The following is a 15,095-nucleotide window of genomic DNA, read 5'->3' on the forward strand; positions in this document are numbered from 1 at the left end:
ATTTTTAGTAGAGACAGGGTCTTGCTCTTGCTCAGGCTAGTTTCGTACTCCTGACCTTGAGCGATTCGCCCGCCTTGGCTTCCCAGAGTCCTAGGATTACAGGAGTGAGCCACCACGCCCAGCTAACCTCTCTAGTTTTAATAGTTTTACTTTTCCCCCCCTTTTTCTTTTCTTTCTCTCTTCTCTTCTCTTCTCTTCTCTTCTCTTCTCTTCTCTTCTCTTCTCTTCTCTTCTCTTCTCTTCTCTTCTCTTCTTTCTCTTCTCCTTTTTCTTTATTTCCCTTTTTCCCTTTCTTTTTTTTTTTTTTTTTTTTTTGACTATGTCTCATTATGTTGTCCAAGCTAGCCTCAAACTCCTGGGCTCAAGCAATCCTCCTGCTTTAGCCTCCTGAGTAGGTACTACAGGCACACACCATTGTGCCGGGCTTGTCCTCCACTTTTCACCTCCCACATTTCCTCTCTTTTGACTAATTATAATGGATCATGAAATAAAATGTGAGCATTATTTGCTGACTTTTTTAAAACAAAATACTATTCTTTGTGTTCTTACTTGGAAACGTACCATGATAAACATCAATTTTCTTCCTTAAAAATGTTTTAAAAATATTTTTTGTTTATGTAAAAAAAAAGCCTAGTGCCTTTATAAATAATTAATATTTCTGTTCTAGAATATTTGAAAGCATCATGTTTCATTCAATCTGATGCAATGACAGTTTCATAATAATGAATCTGGAATAGTACTGATTGTCTTACATTATAAATAAAAGCTTCAGAGTTGTCCAAAAGTGAAGTACTTGACAGTATTGATAAGGGAAGATCAGTAAGCACATAAAATATTTGTGTATATCCCATAGTAAAGAATCTATGAATTATTATTTAGGGGTGTGTATATGTTTAACTATCTTAAATATAAAAGTTTCTCTTTGGATTTAGCAAATTCTAAAATAAATCATTATAATTTTTTTTTAATTGAGGTAAAATTTACATAACATAAAATTGACCGTGTTAAAATGTACCATTCAGTACATTGACATTGTTGTGCAACTGTCACCTTTATCTAGTTCCAAAACATTTTCATTGCCTCACAAGGGAATCTAGTAAGCAGTCACTGCCTATTTTCCTCTCACGCATTCCCTGGCAACTACTAATCTTTGGATTCACCTGTTTTGGGGATTTCATATAAATGGAATCATAGAATTTACAACCTTTTGTATATCCTTTGTATGGATATACCACATTTTGTTTATCCATTCATCAGTTTATGAACATTTGTGGTATTTCCACTTTGGGCTATTGTGAATACTGATACTGTGGACATTCGTGTAGAAATTTTTGTTTGAACACCTATTTTCAGTTCTTTCGGGTGCGTGTGCTTACAGTTGGAATTGCTGGGTCTTGTGGTAACTCTATGTTTTTCTTTCTTTCTTTCTTTCTTTCTTTCTTTCTTTCTTTCTTTCTTTCCTTTTCTTTCCTTTTCTTTCCTTTTCTTTCCTTTTCTTTCCTTTTCTTTCCTTTTCTTTCCTTTTCTTTCCTTTTCTTTCCTTTTCTTTCTTTCTTTCTTTCTTTCTTTCTTTCTTTCTTTCTTTCTTTCTTTCTTTCTTTCTTTCTTTCTTTCTTTCTTTCTTTCTTTCTTTCTTTCTTTCTTTCTTTCTTTCTTTTCTTTCTTTTCTTTCTTTCCTTTTCTTTTTTTTTTTTTTTGACAGAATCTCACTTTGTTGTCCAGGCTAGAGTGAGTGCCGTGGCGTCAGCCTAGCTCACAGCAACCTCAAACTCCTGGGCTTGAGTGATCCTTCTGCCTCAGCCTCCCGAGTAGCTGGGACTACAGGCATGCGCCACCATGCCCGGCTAATTTTTTATATATATCAGTTGGCCAATTAATTTCTTTCTATTTATAGTAGAGACGGGGTCTCGCTCTTGCTCAGGCTGGTTTTGAACTCCTGACCTTGAGCAATCCGCCCGCCTCGGCCTCCCAAGAGCTAGGATTACAGGCATGAGCCACAGCGCCCGGCCTCTTTTTTTTTTAAAGTGCCGCGGCATCTGCCTAGCTCATAGCAACCTCAAACTCCTGGGCTCAGGCGATCCTCCTGCCTCAGCCTCCCGAGTAGCTGGGACTACAGGCATGCACCACCATGCCCGGCTAACCTTTTCTTTTCTTTTCTTCTTCTTTTTTCTTTTTTTTTTTTTTTTTTTTTTTTTTTGAGACAGAGTCTTGATTTGTTGCCCAGGCTAGAGTGAATGCCATGGCGTCAGCTCAGCTCACAGCAACCTCGAACTCCTGGGCTCAAGCAATCCTCCTGCCTCAGCCTCCTGAGTAGCTGGGACTACAGGCATGCACCAACATGCCCAGCTAATTTTTTGTATATATTTTTAGTTGGCCAATTAATTTCTTTCCATTTATAGTAGAGACGGGGTCTCGCTCTTGCTCAGGCTGGTTTTGAACTCCTGAACTCGAGCAATCCGCCCACCTGAGCCTCCCAGAGTGCTAGGATTACAGGCGTGAGCCACCGCGCCCGGCCTAATTTTTTCTATATATTTTAGTTGGCCAATTAATCTCTTTCTATCTGTAGTAGAGGCGGGGTCTCGCTCTTGCTCAGGCTGGTTTAGAACTCCTATCTGGAGCAATCTGCCTGCCCCGGCCTCTCAGAGTGCTAGGATTACAGGCGTGAGCCACCGTGCCGGGCCTATGTTTAACTTTTTGAGGCACCCCCAAACTGTTTTCTTCTGTATCTACCATTTTATATTCCCCACCAGAAATGTACAAGACTTTGAATTTCTCCACATCCTTGCTGACACTTTCTGTTTTCTTCTTTTTTTAGACTGTAGCTTTTCTGCCTATAAATTACTCTATATGTTGAAAAGGAGGTACAATTATCAGTATGTTAAGATCTATTAATATCTAATAGATGTCCTATAAATTAAGAGTATTTTAGTGCTTCAGCAGATCCATCGATAGAAATACTGGTTAGACATTTTAATATACAGTTGTACTTAATTTGACTTAGACAAGTAAATTCATTTAGAATAGGAATGCCTATCAGAGGAACTCTTTGCCATTACTTTGCCATAGAAGTTTCTAATCTGAATACAACACATAATTGTAATGTTCAAAATAAGGAAGTTTTACAATATAGTATGCTTGATTTTGATTAACTATAAAGAATGATTAAGGATATTAGCAGTCATCAAGCCCAGCATCTGGTCAGTATTACCAAACACTGTATGATACCTCTAATAAAATTGAACAGCTATTTTACAAGGTAACTCATTCCATTTAAGACAGGTCTATTGGTAAGCCATAAGTTTTTTTAATATGATGTTCTAAAGACTGCTGTCCTTCAACATGTATTAATTGGATCTGATCATTTTCTCTAGTTGTTCAAAACAAGTCCTTTTTTCCATGTGAAGACAGATATCATATCCTCCCAAGTTTTCTTTTTCCATATCAGACACTTTTAGTTATTTCTACCTATCACAATTCAGAGTTCTTGTACCTTCACTGTTCTACTTGTCTCTTCTGGTTATGCTCTAGTTTATGGATGTTCATTCTAAAGGGTATTTGCTCTCTATATATGATCTGACCCACAGAATAGAACTAACACTGTACAATGTTTACATGCTCATGATAGCCCTTCAGTTTAGATATGTGTGTTCCCATTCTGCAAGTAAGTAAACTTAGACAGGTGAAGAAGTTTTCCCAAGATCATATATTAAGTGGAAGAACTGAGCTTCAAGTTCATTTCACATTTAATTGCCTGCCTGCAAAGTCATGCTTTTTTCATTAATAATACTATATCAATATTGATAAACACAACTACTATTTATTGCATGGATAATATATTCTTATACTAAGCCCTTAGACTCCCATCTAAGCTTCACAGCTAAGTTGGGAGATACAGAGTACTATTTTTACAAATGAGTAAACTAAGGCACAGAAAAGTTCAATATTTTGCTCAAGCCTACTGAGCAAGTGGTGTAGAGCCAAGATTTAAAACCAGATATGATTCTAAGACTATGCTCTTAAATGTTATGCAATCCTGTCTGTGCTATTCCTTGATATAGTTGATATATCAATATTTAGGAGCACACCTAAAATAGGTTTTTCAGTGTTCTAAATCCATGTAAGATAGTCTGTATGATTAAAAAAATATAATTTATAATTATCACAAATTTATTAATATTTTTTCTTTCATTTCCATTGATATAGAAATATTACTGATTTAATTACGTATTGATACAGCCTTTCTTAAAGTCAGTCAGTCATTCAGTATTTCACAAAATACTAAAAAAAAAAAAAAGGATTACATTGTTTCAAAATTTGTTTTCTTTTAGGTCCACCTCACTCATTTAACCGAGACGAGACAATAATCATTGCTTTGGCATCGGTCTCTGTCCTAGCTGTTTTGATAGTTGCCTTATGCTTTGGATACAGAATGTTGACAGGTAAAAAAAATACTATTTTTTTGTTCTAACATTTATTAAATATGCTATCTAATCAAAATTTATTTTTCCCTTTTTAAAATTTCTATAGTAAATGCTAAAAAAAGAAAAGAAAAGCTGTGTGATATGGTAGCTACCATCCTTCTCTCTAACAAACTTTTTTACCACAGTTCTTACAAAAAATTTCAAACTTATACCAAATACCTGTCACCCAGCCAGCTTCGATAGTTATCCCATAGGGACAATATTGTTTCACTGAATCAGCAGTCAGTACCCCTTTCCATGCCACTGGATTATTTTGAAGCAAATCACAGATATCATAACCATAATCCTATTTTCACATCTGAAAAAAATAACAAATTTCCCAGTATCATCAAATGTCCAGTTGGTTCTAATAAACTTCAGGTTTGATGGGCTGTTTAGGAAATCAGCTCCCATGCATTCATCAGAATAACTTTAATAAAATCTTCTTTAAAGTTTTTGCAGTATTTTTCAGGGTTTTAAGCTTTTATTTATTTATTTATTTTTTTTTTGAGACAGAATCTCGCTTTGTTGCTCAGGCTAGAGTGAGTACCATGGCGTCAGCCTAGCCCACGGCAACCTCAAACTTCCTGGGCTCAAGCGATCCTACTGCCTTAGCCTCCCGAGTAGCTGGGACTACAGGCATGTGCCACCATGCCCGGCTAATTTTTTCTATATGTATTAGTTGGCCAATTAATTTCTTTCTATTTATAGTAGAGACGGGGTCTCGCTCTTGTTTAGGCTGGTTTCGAACTCCTGAGCTCGAGCAATCCTCCCGCCTCGGCCTCCTAGAGTGCTAGGATTAAGGCGTGAGCCACTGCACCCAACCTTACGCTTTTAAATTAAGTCATGGTGGAAGCATCTTCCAGAATTCAGCTTTCATGCTGTTTATCATTCATCTTCATTTATAGATGTTTCCTAGTTTTATTCCCATTGATGTTAGGCATAAGTCTTACTGCAAGCCCTTCTGCAACTCTTCTTTTTAACTGTAATGAATAAAAAGTGTAATAAAGATCTTTGTTACGAAAATCATACATTAGTAATTTCTTTTTCCTGTTCCTATAGGAGACCGTAAACAAGGTCTTCACAGTATGAACATGATGGAAGCAGCAGCATCAGAGCCCTCTCTTGACCTAGATAATCTGAAACTGTTGGAGGTAAGGTTGCTCTTAGATTATGGACTGTTCTTTCTACTCTCATAGTATATCTTGGACAGTGACTTCATTCATTTATTAAATGGTTCATTTATTTATTCAACCCATATTCATTGAGTATCAATTTTGTACCAAGGTCTATTCTATGCACTAGGAATATAGATAAACAATACAGATATCCTTCTTGGGACTTATATTCTAGTTGGGAGGTCTGCAAACAGGTAAATGAATATATAATTTAATTTCAAGTAGTAGTAAGTGCTATAAAGAAAAGTAAAGTGGATAAGGAGATAAGAAAATGATGAAGAGGGGGTTATTAAAGAAAGTATATTTAGAAAGTGAATGACCTTTGAGTACAGATTTGAACAGAGTACGGGAATAAAGACATATGAAATTTTGAGACGAGTATGCCAACAAGGAATACACAGTAGATGCCAAATAAATATTCTTTGTCTGTGCATGTATTACATATTTTATAGCTTCATATGGCTATTATATATCACACAGAATTTAAGTTTCATTTGGTAACATATCAGAAGTTATGTTAAAAATCTTACCATGGTGAGTGTTTTTGCAGTCTTTATTATGAATGACTTGCTAACGATGTATGCAAACCAGAGACTATTAAATATAAGAATAGGTATAATAGATATGACTATATTTTAAGAACTTCTTGTTATGGGAGAAAATTACAATAAACAAAGTTAAAAGCCAAACTTGAAAAAATATTTCAATATTTAAGGAAAAACTTGATAAGAACTACATAAGTCAATATGTAAGAAATAATCCATAAGAAATGGACAAAAGAAATGAACTGCTAATTCACAAAAGAAGTTAAGTGTGGCTAATAAATGTACAATAAGGTATCCAATTTACTAGGATGAAAGAAATAACAAACCATGGAATTGTATCCAGGATGGAAAGAAACACTCTCAAACATTGCTGAATTAACTATATATTGATACAACCTTTTTGAAGGACAGTCTAGGTTGGGCATGGTAGCTCATGTCTATAATCTCAGCACTTTGGGAGGCCAAGATAGGAGGATTGCTTGAGCCCAGGAGTTCAAGACCAGCCTGGGCAACACACTGAGACTTCAACTCTACAAAAAATAAGGAAAAATTAGCTGGACATGATGGCACATGTCTATAGTCCCAGCTACATAGGAGGCTAAGGAAGGAAGATTCCTTGAGCCCAGGAGTTCAAGGCTACAGGGAGCTATGATCACGCCACTGCACTCCAGCCTGGGCACCAGAGCAAGACCTTATCTCTAAAAATAAATAAATAAGTAAATAAAGGACAGTTTGTTTGTATGTTAAATTTTAACCTGGAAATAGTGAATGACATATAACACACATCCTTAAATAAATAATCATAAGTCACTAACCTGTTTCAATAGAAAGTGAAAGAAATCCCCAAAAGCCAAAATGAAAAGAATGGATTACATTTGCTGGTTTTTTTGTATGTTGAATAATTTTTTAATGTATCCCAGTTATCGTGAATATCATATTTGTGGAGACCCTGGACGCTGTTACGTTCTTCTAAAGTGTGTTGATTTTTGTTGTTTGTTTTAGTAAGCAATTAACTTGGTCAGACACATAGTGCAAACTTGTCTCTTGGGAAGAAGTTCAAATTTCAGTTCAGTTATTTTATCTTTAGCTGAAGTCTGTTCTATGTATTCACTGCGTTTCCCCTTCTGACTTTCTCCTTTCCGGGATTCTCTTCTTACTTCTCAGCAGCTATGGTTGTACCAAATTGTGTCCTTCGGTTCCCAGGGCCAGAAAGATTACGAATTTCCTATGGCAGTTTGAGCTCCACTGTACAGTGCTGATTTTAGCCTGCCTTCAGGCTAAAAGTCATAAAAATGGGTAGCTCACTTTGTGTCATTTCTTTCTTCTAAGCCTTGACACCTCTCAGGATCTATCTGCTTTTGTTTATTCTCTGGTGCCTTTAGATCTTTTTTTTTAAATTTTGTCCAGAGTTTATAGTTGTTATCTATGGGCAGGCTAGGTCTGGTAGGACCTTCCTAAGTCTTACCAGATATGGACTTTATTATTTGCTTGATAATGGCATAAACTGCAAATATTGAAGAGTGTGGCATACCATATAGATTTGTACTTTATTATTTAATAACTATGTTCAGTTGTGATATGAATTAATACCTTGCTTTCTTTAAAACACTTTCAGCTGATTGGCCGGGGTAGATATGGAGCAGTATATAAAGGTTCCTTAGATGAGCGTCCAGTTGCTGTAAAAGTGTTTTCCTTTGCAAACCGTCAAAATTTTATCAACGAGAAAAACATTTACAGAGTGCCTTTGATGGAACATGACAACATTGCTCGTTTTATAGTTGGAGATGAGAGAGTCACTGCAGATGGACGCATGGAGTATTTGCTTGTGATGGAGTATTATCCCAATGTAAGTTCTTCATAAAATATAAGCTGACATTTATATTAGCTGTTAATCAGACTTCAGGAAGACCACTGTAATAGAGAGAGACCATTGCTGATTCAAAAACTGGTTACTAATGGTCTTTAATGAAATAAGGGTCTCACACCAGAGTGTGAATCAACTGCATCATTAATTGTACTGTGTGTTCAGCTTTCTCCTTTCTCTTTCTCTGTCTCTCTCTTTCTTTTTTTTGATAGCAAGACTTTCTCATTGAAGGAAGCACTACTCTGACATTAATTCTGGTGCAGGCTCCTTACCCATCAGAGACTGATAATAGTTTGTGGATAAGCACTTTGAGTAGCACTGATGCATATATGTTTACAAAGGCGTTCTGTTTTCTACTTATAAAACATAATAATATAGTTTGTATTTCTACTGGTTAAGATATTTTTTATCCTGCTGTGATAGATCAAGGAATTGTTTAAAAGGAAATAACCACTCATAATTTTTAATATTAGAAACATAAAAAATTGATACTATTTAAATTCTCCTTTCCTTTCTATCATCTCCTCTTCTGTCTACACACAGAAATGTCTTACTAATTCTTTCAAGATTCCAAAATGTAGTAGTTCATTAGATCTTCATGGAATCCTAGCCTATGCAAATTCTTTATAAGGTTGCTAATTTCCCTCTTCATGTTAAAATAAATTAATTTCACTTTTTTTTTACATTTTTTCCTCTATATAGGGATCTCTGTGCAAGTATTTGAGTCTCCATACAAGTGACTGGGTAAGCTCTTGCCGTCTGGCTCATTCTGTGACTAGAGGATTGGCTTATCTTCATACCGAATTACCACGTGGAGGTAAGAGTGAGTAGAAGATGAATGACACTCATGTGGGTTCAAAATTCACAAAGGGAAATCTTAATCATATCCTCAAAGTAAAATATAATTTATATTAGAGATTTATGATTAACCAATTTTTTGAAAGATCTAGCACGAGGAAATATATTTAAAATGTCTTTTTCACAACGGGTTTGCCACCAGAACACAGGGGCCATGAAAACCACCCATAAAAGCCAAAATTGGGAAGGAAAAGACCCACATCAACATCGTCGTCATCGGACACGTAGATTTGGGCAAGTCCACCACTACTGGCCATCTGATCTACAAATGTGGTGGGATCGACAAAAGAACCATCGAAAAATTTGAGAAGGAGGCCGCTGAAATGGGAAAGGGCTCCTTCAAGTATGCGTGGGTCTTGGATAAACTGAAAGCTGAGCGTGAGCGTTGTATCACCATTGATATCTCCCTGTGGAAATTTGAGACCAGCAAATATTATGTGACTCTTATTGATGCCCCAGGACACAGAGACTTTATCAAAAACATGATTACAGGCACATCTCAGGCTGACTGTGCTGTCCTGATTGTTGCTGATGGTGTTGGTGAATTTGAAGCTGGTGTCTCAAAGAATAGGCAGACCCATGAACATGCCCTTCTGGCTTACACACTAGGTGTGAAACAACTAATTGTTGGTGTTAACAAAATGGATTCCACCGAGCCGCCCTACAGCCAGAAGAGATACAAGGAAATTGTTAAAGAAGTTAGCACTTACATAAAGAAAATTGGCTACAACCCTGACACAGTAGCATTTGTGCCAATTTCTGGCTGGAATGGTGACAACATGTTGGAGCCAAGTGCTAACATGCCTTGGTTCAAGGGATGGAAAGTCAGCCGTAAAAGATGGCAATGCCAGTGGAACCACACTGCTTGAAGCTCTGGATTACATCCTGCCACCAACTTATCCAACTGACAAGCCCTTGCGTCTGCCTCTCCAGGATGTCTACAAAATTGGTGGTATTGGCACTGTCCCTGTGGGCCGAGTGGAGACTGGTGTTCTCAAACCCGGCATGGTGGTCACCTTTGCTCCAGTCAATGTTACAACTGAAGTAAAGTCCGTTGAAATGCACCATGAAGCTTTGGGCAAAGCTCTTCCAGGGGACAACATGAGTTTCAACATCAAGAATGTATCTGTCAAAGATGTTCGCCGTGGCAACGTTGCTGGTGACAGCAAAAATGACCCACCAATGGAAGCAGCAGACTTCACTGCTCAGGTGATTATCCTGAACCATCCAGGCCAAATTAGCACTGGCTACACTCCTGTACTGGATTGTCATACTGCCCACATTGCCTGCAAGTTTGCTGAGCTCAAGGAAAAGATTGATCGCTGCTCTGGAAAGAAGCTGGAGGATGCTCCTAAATTCTTTAAGTCTGGTGATGCTGCCATCATTGATATGGTTCCTGGCAAGCCCATGTGTGTTGAGAGCGTCTCAGACTATCCTCCTCTGGGTCGTTTTGCTGTTCGTGATATGAGACAGACAGTTGCTGTGGGTGTCATCAAAGCAGTGGACAAGAAGGCAGCTGGAGCTAGCAAGGTCACTAAATCTGCCCAGAAAGCTCAGAAGGCTAAATGAATATTATCCCTAATCTTGCCACCCCACTCTTAATCAGTGGTAGAAGAATGGTCTCAGAACTGTTTGTTTCAATTGGCCATTTAAGTTTAATAGTAAAAGACTGGTTGTTAATAATACATTGTAACGTAAAACTTTCAGAAGGAAAGGAGAATGTTTTGTGAACCACTTTTGTTTCTTTTTGTATGGCAGTTTTAAGTTATTAGTTTTTAAAATCAGTACTTTTTAATGGAAACAACTTGACCAAAAATCTGTCACAGTATTTTGAGACTCATTAAAATAAAGTTTAATGAGGGAAAAATAAATAAATAAATAAATAAATAAATAAATAAATAAATAAATAAATAAATAAAATGTAACAGGAAGAGTGAGAAACAGAACTTCAAGATTCTAAAGGGGCCATGGATCTCACAAAGAATTTGATTCTTGTCCATGAAGAATTTTTGTTCACACTCTGAACATTCTTCCTCCAAACATGTACATGTGGGCATACTAAGAAAATGTTCTTTTGATTCTAGGGGGTTCTCAGACCTTTTGAAATCCATTTATGGACCTAAAATTAAACATCTCTTAGCTAGGCTATATTATATTTTCATTGTACTTATTTTGTTTATTTAAGTGAACTTTAATGCATTATTACTTCTTTAGTTTTAACATCATATGGCTCTTTATTCCACGGGTTGGTCTTTGTTATAAAATAAAATGTATCTTTTTATAAATCAATATTTCTGTTAAGATTAACTTTGGCCAAATATTAGAGTGGAGTGGGGGTTGGTGATGGAATAACAGTGGCTTCAATAAGAAAGAAATTTTTTTCTTTCTCATGTAAGAATCTAGGGCGGGACAGTCTAGGATTGGCTTTGCAGCACCATGGTATTATCAGGGCCTCAGGCTCCTGTATTTCTTCTCTACTATCTTTTATATATGGCTTTCATTTTCAAAGTCACCTCATTGTCTATTGTGCTGTATTTTTGTCTGTAGCTGAAAGGAACGGGAGATAAAAGGAATTGCCTTTTACCTCCCACTCCTATGCTTATGTTTTGTTTCCCAGTACTTAGTCCCCACTTAGCTGCAAAAGAGGCTGGGAATACAGTTTGTTTGTTCGTTTTGGCTGAGGGTATTGCTGCCTCAAATAATACTGGGTTCTGTTACTCAGAAGAAAGGGGAAAATGCATGGTGAGGAATCAGTCTTTGTCAGTGTTTTAGAATTGTGTAGTTATATTCCTTGCCATAACTATAGTGCAAAGTATCTCTTTATTACATTTGCTTTCTCACTTTGTTTCAATATACACCTCACCTCACAGGCATCCCCATATTAGCTTTGCTATGATAATTCTGTCTCCATGTTTTCTTAAGGTATTCGTCCTTTACCGCATTTTCTTGTCATACTGTAGCTCTGATGTTATTTTTTCAGGCTCTCTGACCTCTTTAGTGAAGAATAATATATCAGTTTCTTAGATCTTTGTTCTATTGTAAAATAGTATAGATCATCTTTTCTAGCTGATGTTATATATATATGATTTCTCCTGAATAATTTATCAGTTCATTTATCTTTGACATCTTCCTTTTCCTGAATACAGAATTGACCAGAGTTACTGCCTATGTCAGCAACTTGATATACTTTCTTTAGTGCTTTAGCACATTAACCATTGGACTGTGTCCCCTTACTCTTAAATATTATAACTCCTTTAAAATAAGCTGGCTTAGCATAGAACTTAAAATATACCATCCTAATTCCCCTTTTCCAGATTTGCATGATTCAGTAAGATTTCAAGACAAATATTGGCTGAAAAGAATGCTTGCCATCAAATATGAGTTTTATTTAAACATGGCTGTTACTATTAAACATTAGCTAATGTTATCACTGAATAGTTACCTTTTAAAAAACTGAATATATAAATACTGTTGCATATAAGTATAGTAGCTATTGAATTTATAGTTTTGCCTGATTATTTAAAAAATATTCCCAAGCATAGATGTTCCTTAACTTATAATGGGGTTATGTCCTAATAAATCAATCATAAGTTGAAAATATTTAAGTTTGTATGTGTGTGTAAATATCCACAGAGACTATTTTTGCTCAGATTTTTAAAAAACATAATTAAAATAATATCTTATACTTTCATTTGAGATACTTGCCCAGTGCCGTACTCTGCCCTGGGCGAAATCATTGTGTGTTTCACACCCGCCCCCAACTCCACACCCAAATAACAAAAATAAAATGAATACTGAAAGGAGCTTAAAAGGGAAAACTTCTCTCAAAAGGGCAGTCAGTAGTCCTACCCTTTGCGTTGGTGATGAGTCCCCATCTCATCTCTTTTTCTTCCCCTCCCTCATTCTCTTCTTCCCTTTCCCTCCCTCCCTTTCTTCTTCTTCTTCTTTTTTTTTTCCTTAATTCTTTTCTCTTTCTTTTTTTAGTAATGGCAGGAAGTATACTAAACTGGCTGCCTTCTGGCTGCCTCACTGAGTCATTGCACATTCTTCCCATCATTAGTCTGGTTTTCCCTAAAGTATGCGATCTTTGAGTTTAAATATTGATTTGATATTAGTACACAAACATATTCCAAAGTCTCCATAAATTTTCCTATGTAAATATCAGCTCAAGATTATATATACTACATAACTTATGTTGTGGTTTTATCCAGTGTAGGAAACACAGCTCTTGGCCAGGCGTGGTGGTTCACCCCTATAATGCTAGCACTCTGGGAGGCCGAGGCAGGAGGATCACTTCAGGTCAGGAGTTTGAGACCAGCCTCAGCAAGAATGAGACCCCCGTCTCTAATAAAAATACAAAGAAATTAGCCAGGCATCTAAAAATAGAAAAAAACAGCCAGACGTGGTGGCGCAGGCCAGTAGTCCCAGTTACTTGGGAGGCTGAGGCAGGAGGATTGCGTTAGTCCAAGAGTTTGAGGTTGCTGTGAGCAAGACTGATGCCATGGCACTCTAGTCTGGGCAACAGAGTGAGACTGTCTCAAAAAAAGAAAAAAAAAAGAAATGCAGCTCTTACAGGAATTGAGTAGGATCCAAGTTAAAACAAGCTTTAGAAGACTAGAACAGGAAGTGGATAAGGGAGATATGAGAACTCTTCATTAACTCTTAGATGAAGAAACTTGGTAACTCCTGTTTTTCTTCAAATTGTACTGTTGCTTAATTTTTTATATATCAAAGGAATCCTTGTCCTCTGTCTACAGTTTCATTGTTGGTGAAATTGCATTTGAAGGCTCATTAATGAAAGTAAAGTATCTAAATATTGAGTCTATTTGTGCCTAAAAATAAATACTCAATGAACCCTGATTGCTTTATTTCTGTATACATAGGGAGATTTTTTAAATTTCAGAAATTGGTGCTATAGAATTTTTTTCATTTCCAGAGCTATGATTTTATTTAATATGAGGTTTATATAAGGTTTCCTTATAGAAAGGAAAAAATAATGTAATATTTTTGGTGAGGGGCTTAGGTTAGATTCACTCTTTCCATCAGCAAACATGTGTCTACTCTGTGCAAAGTCTTTTAAATTCAGATAAAACATGTTCTCTTTCTGCCTTCATGGGTCCTGTAGTCTGGTGATAAGGCTACACAGGTAACAGAATGAGTATAACACTACTTTGCTTCTTTAAAATCAGAAAACAGGTTTTCATTTCTTGCTGGGGGATACCAGCTCTTCCACTTGTTCTTCTAATTCATTGTAAAACTATTTCTAGTTAGATTTGAAAAACTGAAGTGGACTTAGAGACATGGCTAAACCTCAGGACAGAACTGGGATGTGCTGTCACAGGTTTTATCTGTTAAGTCATAGGAGAACAATATAAGATTTATATAAAAATTTTAGAGCCACGTTAGTTTTTCATTGATACTTGTCTTAGACGGTCTGACTGTTTTTGGGTGTTTATACCAAATATTCGCTTCTGGATTGCTTCCTTTTGCTGCCTTACAAATAAAGAGAAAAAAATGAATATATGTTAGAATTAGAAGCAACAGCATGTTGGCTGTTAGTTCCAGCTTAATGTTTAATGCTTAATTAACTATACATGCACATGAGTTATGTTATAAAATATATTTGAAAATAGTGTTGAATGTGAGTGGAAATTTTGATTTCTTGTGTCCTTTTTTGTTATTAGAAAGTTAATGGGGAAAAATAGGCCGGGAGTGGTGGCTCACGCCTGTAATCCTAGCGCTCTGGGAGGCCAAGGCGGGCAGATTGCTCAAGGTCAGGAGTTTGAAACCAGCCTGAGCAAGAGTGAGACCCTGTCTCTACTATAAAATAGAAAGAAATTAATTGGCCAACTAATATATATAGAAAAAATTAGCCATGCATGGTGGCGCACACCTGTAGTCCCAGCTACTCGGGAGGCTGAGGCAGTAGGATCGCTTGAGCCTAGGAGTTTGAGGTTGCTGTGAGCTAGGATGACGCCACAGCACTCACTCTAACCTGGGCAACAAAGCAAGACTCTGTCTCAAAAAATAAATAAATAAATAAATAAATAAATAAAAGAAAGTTAATGAGGAAAAATAATACTATCATTATAGTATTATAAGTAAATACTATATGTAGTTCCTGTTATTTGCATGTTCATTTCATGTCCAATACTGCTGTTTAAAGTATTAATAAATATTTGAAATTATC

At 36.5% G+C, this 15,095-nt stretch overlaps 1 protein-coding gene and 1 pseudogene across 1 annotated transcript in view; both read left to right on the forward strand.

Annotated features, from left to right (window-relative positions):
* BMPR2 (bone morphogenetic protein receptor type 2) overlaps positions 1-15,095 on the forward strand; it is a 145,896-nt gene that overhangs the window by 99,270 nt on the left and 31,531 nt on the right. Inside the window, exons 4-7 of the mRNA XM_012738960.3 lie at positions 4,329-4,439; positions 5,523-5,614; positions 7,799-8,029; positions 8,750-8,864. Coding sequence (XP_012594414.1) covers positions 4,329-4,439; positions 5,523-5,614; positions 7,799-8,029; positions 8,750-8,864 — 549 coding nt within the window. The remainder of the gene's footprint in view (positions 1-4,328; positions 4,440-5,522; positions 5,615-7,798; positions 8,030-8,749; positions 8,865-15,095) is intronic.
* On the forward strand, positions 8,880-15,068 carry LOC109730886 (elongation factor 1-alpha 1 pseudogene; annotated as a pseudogene).

This window comes from Microcebus murinus, chromosome 8 (assembly GCF_040939455.1).
Source record: "Microcebus murinus isolate Inina chromosome 8, M.murinus_Inina_mat1.0, whole genome shotgun sequence".
NCBI classification, from domain to species: domain Eukaryota; kingdom Metazoa; phylum Chordata; class Mammalia; order Primates; family Cheirogaleidae; genus Microcebus; species Microcebus murinus.